At 41.1% G+C, this 9472-nt stretch overlaps 1 protein-coding gene across 1 annotated transcript in view; it reads right to left on the reverse strand.

The window, feature by feature from the left end:
* Window positions 1-6356, reverse strand: part of AP1AR (adaptor related protein complex 1 associated regulatory protein) — a 23391-nt gene extending 17035 nt beyond the window's left edge. The window contains exons 1-2 of the mRNA XM_015815089.1: window positions 6045-6356; window positions 833-881 (exon numbers count right to left, since the gene is read on the reverse strand). Of these exons, the coding sequence (XP_015670575.1) occupies window positions 833-881; window positions 6045-6124 (129 nt within the window). The 5' untranslated portion in view covers window positions 6125-6356. The remainder of the gene's footprint in view (window positions 1-832; window positions 882-6044) is intronic.
* Window positions 6357-9472: the final 3116 nt, after the last annotated feature.

The following is a 9472-nucleotide window of genomic DNA, read 5'->3' on the forward strand; positions in this document are numbered from 1 at the left end:
AAATCACCAAAGTTCTTAAGAAGTTTAATTTTGAAATGGGCTAAGATTGGAATTAACAAAAACTAGATGGTCATCAAACAAATTAACTTTCATATGAATTATTTTAAACAGTATTCCTTTAGTATTCTTTGGGGTATTCTCTAAAATATTGGTGAGAGAAGAATTTTATATGCTTAGCAGCCGTTTACAATCAAATACATGCAATAGTTCACTGATCTTTTGATGTTTTAAAGTCTTCTGGTAACTGGAAACCACAGATTTTCTTCTGCCATTTCTTAGCTTTGTTGATGTTTGACCTTTGCAACTTTGGGAAACTATATGCACTAATTCCTAGGGCAATCATAGGAAAATACTATTTATTTCAGGAAAGGATACCAAAACCAGCAAAAATAGGACAGAAATGTTAAGGAACCAGAGAGCTCAAAGAAGCTAGTACCTTGTCACCACTTTTTATTAATTTATTAATTTATTATTAATTTAATTTATATACCGCCCTTCTCCCGCAGGACTTTCTATCCCTTTTGCCCAGTCACATAATGGAACATACCCAGTTCATAGTTGCATGAATGTTATTACATTTATGTTATCCCAAGATTATAGTATTTTATGTTTTCTTTGCATTTTAATGAATATAAACCGTAGCATATAGTGGTTTTAATTAGACTCATTCTTAAGAACAGATTGTTCCAAATTGATGTGACTGAAATTAGCAACAAATAATTCTAACTGCTCAAATTTATTTATTGTTTAATGTTTCAGCCAGGAAATTTGCAATTAAAAAAAATACTAGTTTCATAATATGACTATAGTGGTACTTAAAATCTTTACTTACCTCTATAGTGAAATGTTCTCCTGTTGAGCATGTTCTGAAGTACTTTGATCTAGAATATAAACCAACAGAATCATAGCAGAATTACTGCTATATTTCAAAAGTCATCAGAATAATTTTTCCCTCATTAGAATTTGTTTAATAACCCTCCCATGTATAATATTGTATACCGTATTTTCAAAACTTTGTCATGAGAAGCCTGCACATAATTACATGCCCTTTTTCACACAACCTCTGAAATACTCTTTTAATAAAAACTTGATCACAGTCTTGGGTATATTTAGCAAAGAAAGGCATGAAATTAGAACTTATGATTCCCAAATCAAAAGTTGCTGACATTAGGGTTTGGAAGTACTATGTACCATGCTAAACATATTTTGAGTTTACATATCACACACCATGTTTGTTTAGATATGATTTTCTGAATAAATTATGATTTATTACATCAATACAAAACCAATTGGACCTCGTGATGGTGTAAAGCAATGGGTGAGCCAAACAACCATATACAAGCCTTATTTGGAAACAATATACTGTATATCTGAATAATTGAAAAGAATCACCTAGCTTTGCTATATTGCAATTTCTGCCAGCATATATTAGCAGAACGGCAAGGTTGAATCTCCTTTCTTATCTTTCCAGAAGAACTAGGAATGGCCAGTCTATTTTGCATAAAATTAATTTATCCATCTAGCATTCTAAATGCCATGTTCTCAAGTGAATAAGTAATGTGGCACTGACCCTGTAAATAAGCCGTTGGCACATGCATTGAACACAGCTGGATTCAAATGTGTATTCTATACATCACTGTTTTTATTTATGTATTCTGGATATATTCAATATTGTACTATGGAAGAAATTATTAAAGACAGCAAAGTCTGTCTTTAACTTATATGGTAAAAAATACGTTTCAGCTATGAAAAGGGGAAGTATTTTTTACACCCTACTCCTTCCTGGAAAAAACTGACCATCTGGAACATGCAGTGGACATGGAGGGTGATTGGTGAATTGAAAAAAATCCACTCTTCTTCCAGAGGAACCTCTACTGGGAGCCCTGGTGGCGCAGTGGTTAGAATGCAGTATTGCAGGCTAACTCTGACCACAGCTAGGAGTTTGATCCTGACGGGCTCAAGGTTGACTCAGCCTTCCATCCTTCCGAGGTCAGTAAAATGAAGACCCAGACTATTTTTAAACAAAGTGCATGATGCCTATTACTTTCTACAAAATAAAGGAGCATTATAAATTTAGTTATTCTCCAGATAGGATAATAAAAGCAATCCCAAAGCTCTTATTATATTTATTCCCATAAGCATTTAAAGAATAATGTTGTGATTCCTCTTGGGGTGAAATGAAAGTTGACAATAAAGATACTGAAATTACATATGCTTGAATTTCTAATTACACCTGCAGCACAAAGAAGGCTTCTTTACAACAAACAATTTAAGCCAAAGGCAGTTATAATAAGCCACAATTATGTTAAAATAAAATACATGTCACGATATCATACAAACGAGATGTATTATGAAATCCAATGCATTTCCTTGTGGACATGATGGTATACATGTTGTCATTTATTCCCTTGAAGATATCTATGATTAAATAGGACTTTTAGATTATCTTGAGAAACTACTTCAAATTTTGCATCTTCAAAATAAACAGCAAGGTGAGATTTGTTATCTGTTGCATTAATCATGAAATAAGTAGAGTTCCAATTTCAAGAGATTTGTGAATCTTTTTGGCACTAGAAAAATTAATCTTTAGCTTTGGAAAACAAAAAGATTCTGAGCGCAATAGACAATCAAAGAACGTATTTATATATATATTTTAAACTATAGCCTACAGCCTACCAGATTTGTTGTTTTATATTTATCACAGCTTCCAGATTCCTAAGGGTACATTTCAGTTTAGATTAATATAAAAATATTGAATAATATTTAGGCATAAATGATCCTATGCTGCTGCAAAATTGATGATGCAATTGTTTGGCCTAATATAAATTTTCAAAATATCTTTACTGCTAAATAATCTATTCATCCCGGCTTCATAATGGAAGATATTTATTAAACTCATGAATCCAATCACTTGCTCAGTGCTAGAATCCAAATTAAAATATTTTGATAAGTGGATGCCTTTAAACATATTAGTGAAAGGAGCAACAGTTTTTCTGTGTAACTTGTTCCATTGCCAAATTGTCTCAAATTTGCAAGTCTTATTTCTACCACTCTTCCTGCAATTTATCTATATTTTTCAGTGTTCTGTTACCTGGAACCAAGGAAAATAGGCCTTAATGTTCTATGTGAAATCTTTTGAGATATTTAAGAGAATTAGTGTTAAAGCATCAGGCTAGAACAGTAATGGCGAACCTTTTAGAGACCGAGTGCCCAAACTGCAACCCAAACCCCACTTATTTATTGCCGGGTGCCAGGTGGGCGTGGCCCATTGGGTGGGTGTGGCTATGGTGGTCATGGCAGATTGGGTGGGTGTGGCCAAGGTGGGTGTGCTCACTTTGATGTTGCTCGTGGGGAGGGATGCCTTTGGGGGACGGACAGGGTTGGGGGAGATCCAGGGGGGTCTCTGGCAGGTGGGGCAATGGGCAGGAGGCTCGTCCTGCAGGGTGAGGCGAGGCAAGGCGAGGCAGGGTGGGGCGGGTGTGCCATTGTCGCAGGGCAAGGCGAGGCAGGGGCCAGAGCGGCTACTGCCTGACACCGTCGGCCCCCACAGAGAGGCCAGTGAGCGCATGGGGGCTGACAGTGTCTGGCAGCAGCCACAGCCTGCCAGCCCCTCGACTGGCACACTCTGGGGCTCCACAGCCTACCGCCAGCAGTTCAGAGAAGCCGCCTCTGAGCTGGACGGCTGGCTGACAGCTGAGGAGGTGATGCAGTGGGTCGTGCCCGGGAAAAGGAGAGCATGCGAGTTCAGGAGGGATGGGACAGGGGGGGGAGGGAAACCAGCTGTGCTGGGATGCATTCGGCCACGTGGGACCTCGGCGAGTTAGCGGGCGGTTGGTTGAAGAGGGACGGTTGCCATCTCCAGGGCATGCTGCGCGTGCCCACAGAGAGGGCTCTGAGTGCTGCCTCTGGCACACGTGCCATAGGTTCGCCACCACTGGGCTAGAAAATGGAGATTGATAATTTTGAGCCAGTCACTTTCAGTCACTCCTAGAAAGAAGGCAATGGTAAACCACTTCCCAAAAATGGTCACAATGAGTCAAGATTGACTTAAAAGCACTAAAATAATAATAAAAAAATCAATATCTCTACTGGCTATAAATATTCCAGTGCTTTTCTCCTTTAATGTATTTCAATGCATTATGTCAGCAGATAAATGTAACCTATATACAGAGATATAGTAAACTGAAATACTGTTTAGTGAGACTATATAGTACACAATACAGATGGAGATTGCCTTCAGGAAGAAGAGCCAGTCGATCCACCCATCTGCCTCCCTATAAAGTACTGAGGCTACATGGCGCCATTCCAAAAGCAAGCTCCATTTTGGAGTGGCCACAATTGACTGTGGCTGTTTCCAAAATGGCGCCCACTTTTGGGACAGCACCATGTGGCTTCTGTTTAGGAAGGCTGCACAGTAGAACAGCTTCATGAAGGGTTGATAAGCCCTCGGTTTCCCTACAGAGTATGGACTGGCTGATTCCCAAAGCAGATCTACAGAAAATGTAAGTGGACTAAGCTGGGCTGAAGGTCTGGGGAGGAGTGTGTGGAACTCAGTAGGGTGGGAAGTGGAGCATGGGATACCTCACGGGGTGGGAGACACTCTGGGAAGCCATGTGTGAACTTGGGAGGTGCTGAAATGTAGGCCTGGGTATGCGCTAGGACTGCCAGGGCCTTCCCCAACCTGAATCCATGACCCATGCAATGACTTAAAGGGAGAGCAGGGATTGCAGTCATTAAGCAAAACAAGCACATGGGCACCTTGCTGGATGATCACAACTTATAACCACTAATCACAACTTATGACCACTAAGTCAAGAACTACCAGAACTACTGTACCTATATTAATATAGAGAGGTTCAAAGGGGGTATTAAAATTCCTAGAGCAGGGGTGTCAAACTGCCGGCCCATGGGCCGGATGCGTCATGCCAAAACCACGCCTACCCCATTGCCGGCAATGGAAAAAAAGTCACAATATGTCGCGACACGTCACGTTGTGAGTTTGACACCCCTGTCCTAAAGGTTAGGTTCATCAATGGTTACTAGCTAGATACCTGGTAATTACCCCCCACACATAGGCAGATATAATTATTTCATCAGTTTTCAAAAAATCTTAAGACAAAACAATGGAGTTTTTTGTCTGCCCCATGAATTTTGAGGTTTTTTATGATCTTGTAAACAAATCTAAAGTGAAAGTAAGTTGGGAGGCTGAAGTCAACTAAACTGTATGGTTAAAAAAAAGTTAATAGCAATTGCTAACAGGGCTACATAGTCTGAATTATCGTCTTTTTATCCATAGGAGGCCTATGAAAATATGGAAATAAATATAACATGCTCATCAAAAGAAAACTATTTATACTTCCCCACTCCTTTTTTTCCCAACCTAGGTATCCCCAAACAACACTGCAGCAGGGGCAAATAGGAAAGGCTGCCACACTATTCGTTATTTGTTCGCTATGAACACAATTAAGCACATTACTTAAACTGGCCTGTAAGTACAAGCAAATGAGACCAAAATCGTTTATTCACCCTATGCCATCAGACTTGATTAAAAAATAAAAAAACCACGTGCAAGTCACGAGAGCCCCAGTACACCACTGGATGACATAATTTTGCCAAGACAACCGTCACTGCCAACTGTGTTACCCAGGGTGAGCTGATGGCCGCCCGTCTCTGGGGGGACCTTCGAACCACACGTGGCTGGCAACCCATTGCAGCCCCACCAGACTGAAAGGCCACTTAATTCTACGCCGCAGAGGCCAACCGGATACCTTCGGGAAAGCCCCACAGGCCTGGCTTGAAGGCCAGCGCCTTCAGACACGCCTGCCCGCTGCTAACTAGGGTTCAGATACACTGCCTGTGAATATGGAGGCTTTTATTCAACCCTCCGGGTTAAGGAAGTGCGGATCGAGTTTCCAGTTAAATCCCCCTCTTCCAAGGCACTGGAGGCAAAGCGGGGAGGCTCTCTGCCTTTCAGTCCCAGGCCGGCCTGTCCTAAATTCCCCCGGAAAGGCGGAACCGAAGTCAAACCGTCCCACCGCGCTTACCCTCCTCCTCGCTGGAGGCGTCCCGCTTCCCGTCTGGGGAAGACCCAGCAACACCATTGCGCCGCCCAGCTGTTGCCCATGGCATGCTGAGGGGGCGGCCGGGGGCGCTCGGTCACCCACCGACGTAGCGCCGGAATCGGTTACCACGGTCCCTCGGGGGGGCGCGAGCGGAAGAAAGAGACGGCTGGGCAACAGCTGTGACGGCTCCAGCTCTAGTGCATGGGCACGGGAGGAGAGGGGCGCCCGAAGATCAGCCGTTACGGCGCGGCCGAGGAAAGCAGCGAGTCCGCTCCTTCCCCCGCCTCATTGCCCCCTCACGTTGTGACGGCGAGCTCGGCAGTCGCGTGCAGCCGTCAGCCACGCCCTCGCCTCATTCATCGCCCGGGCCCCGGTGCTGGGACTGAGCTGGCAGGGTAGCGCATGCGTAGACCGATACGTTCTGACTCCTCCCCTGCTTTTAGATAGGAGTGGGATCTCCCGCTGGGAAGAGATTTTTTTTTTTCGGTGGAGGGGACAGTGGCTGTCGGATATCGGGAACTGGATGAATAAAATGATTATTCTAAATAATCACAGAGGATGCCGGGATTCTCTTGGCGGAGTCCCAAAACTTCTTCTGGTTCCGAGACTCTGCATTCAATCCATATGGATTGCTTTTAATCTAGAAAGCCTCTTCCGGTTGTGATCTTACGGGGAACGGTCAATATATATGTATATATATATATATATACAGTACTGCTCAGTATTGCAGGAAGTATCGATATTCTCAGAAGCCTTAAGAGTGTTTGTTGGTTTGCTTTACAACTGGGTATATTTTGAGGCAGTTCTGCTCTCTTGCCCTTCCCTTTGCTTTCAAACTTGAAATGCTTTATGGACGATGCAGTTTCACCTTGGCTGCTGTTGTTTCGGTGGTTTAGCTTTGTCGTCTTCCCTGCTTTCTTCCCATTCCTACTTCATTTGACATGAAGCAAGTAACAAAAGATTGACAAGTAATTATTAGATTCAAAAGACTTTAGTGGCTCAGCTTTCTCTCTCCCTCCTTTGAAACTAAATTGAAACAATGTTCTTAAACTACAGTGCTGCCCACAATGTAGTACATTGAGGCTAAGTAGGGAGTAATACTGTAGAATGGAAGAAGTTAATGGAAAAGGAGCGATGGATGAAAGAGTATATTTGTAGAATTCTTAAAGCCCCTTCTTTACTTCTTTGCTAATAACTTTCTTTAGGCATTCGGCTTTATATTTTAATAATATTAACAGAACAAATTATTTCCAGGCATCTTCACAATATGATCCATCTGGAATCAATTTAGTTGCTTCTTAATCATTTCACATATTGCGAGTTAATGAAACAGTATAATGAAATAATGGTGTTCAGAGGCCTAGTTTTTTTTTAAAAAAAATCACAATGTGAGCAATAATTTCCAAGCAATAGATTCTATGTGACAACTATTATCAGACTCCATAGAGAAATCTAGCAAGTTTTACAGAGGCAGTATTTCTTCTGGAGACAAATATTGTTTATCAGAGTGTCTCAGCCCATTAATCAAGCCAAGATGAAGTTTAGATTGAAAAAAGGATACTTTACTCATAAATCCTCAGGATTATTAATATTACATGTAACCCCATTCATTTCTTATGGCCCAAAAGTATCCCCTAGACCAGACATGTCAAACTCACAATGTCATGTGACATCACGCAACGTATCGGAGCTTTTTCCCCATTGCCAGCAATGGGGTGGGCGCAGTTTTGTTGTGACGCATCCGGCCCGTGGGCCGGCAATTTGACCCCCTTGCCCTAGACCAATTAACCTCATGATAGGAGATCTGAAAAAGCCAGAATTATTATTTTTTATTTCCTACAATGCTCCTTTGAAATAGTTTATCTAAAACTTTTTATAGAAAGCAGCCAGCATTTTTATAATTCAATTTCAGGAGTTTTAGAAAGGTGGGTTCAGACACTTTGTAATTTTCAATTTTATTTTATTTTTTGCTTTACTTCTGCTTTTATACAACTATGCTCTAAAAAGAAAGGAATCAAGAGGAAGAAAGGAACCTATCTAACAATGCTACACAATAAACTCTATAGGAATTCTGAATCTCAAAAAATCTTGAATTCTATTAAGCAGGGAATATTAATTAAAATAATTTTATTTGTAATTTGGTATCAGTGATTCTAGCCTTCCCTTTTTTTCCCCTTTTTAGATTAAATGCTTTCTGTACTTATATATTAGATTATCAGTGCAGTAGTTCAAGACTGAGCGCCATGTGACGGGGTGATCTCTCGTCTTTGTCCCAACTCCTGCCAACCTAGCTGTTCGAAAGCATGCAAATGCGAGTAGATAAATAGGTACCACTTTGGTGGGAAGGTAACAGCGCTCCATGAAGTCATGCTGGCCACATGGCCGTGGAAATGTCTTCAGCCAGCACTGACTCAATGGTCTTGAAATGGACATGAGCACTGCCCCCTATAGTTAGCAACAACTATTAGAGTAAAATCCACAGGGACTCCTTTACCTTTTATTATATTAGATTATTGTTTCAATTGAAATTTTTAATATTCTCTTGCACAGTAATGCAGTGATATACAGCTTCCCCTTGTATAGTGCAATGTTTGTTAAATTTTATATTTTTGGGCCCTAAGCAGGAAAATTCAAAGCAACTTGCTTTCTAATTTTCCCATAGCTGAAATAGTCTATTACAGAAGAAATTTAAATCTGCAGTTGAATTAGGGCACAAGGAAATAACCAATCAGAACCCAGCCCTCACCAACCTGCACCAATTGGGAACCATTTTGGCTAAAGACCAATCACAAGTCAGGACATCTGATTATAAAAACAGAATCCCAGTTAGTTTTTATTCAGTTGCCTATGGTCTGCATAGCTAGCTATCTTATTTCCAGAGATGCCAGCCACAGTTGCTAGTGAAATGTTGGGGAAACTTTGTCTAGATTGTGGTCACTGAAGCCTAACACTGCCCAGGCTCAAGGCACTTTATTCCCAAATAATTGAATAATAGAATTTCTGCCATTTTAAACCAAATCAAACCATGTAGCCGTGCAGTGGACTTTATTCCAAAAAGGCACTTTAGAGCATATAAGAGGATGAATGTAGAACATGTTTGCAATCTTTTGCATCTTTTGTGGCATCTTTTCCTGGGTTAGGAGGGCTGTTCTCTGCAGCTGCTGTGCAACCCTGGGAAAAGGTGTAGCTGAGGAATTAGAATGTACCTTCATACATTCTAACATACTTTTTAAATCATGAGTGTTGTGCAGTCCTGTTAAAATGCACAAGTAGAATAAGTTAACATTGACTACATTTACAACAACTTTGCAAACACATTGATTAGCCCCTCTCCTTTCTGACCTGCAGTTTGTAGCATATAAACAAAGTATCAGGAAAACATATTTATATGCTATGTTGCACAGATCTGA

Source organism: Protobothrops mucrosquamatus, unplaced genomic scaffold (assembly GCF_001527695.2).
Source record: "Protobothrops mucrosquamatus isolate PMUCROS unplaced genomic scaffold, P.Mucros_1.0 scaffold314, whole genome shotgun sequence".
NCBI lineage: Eukaryota > Metazoa > Chordata > Lepidosauria > Squamata > Viperidae > Protobothrops > Protobothrops mucrosquamatus.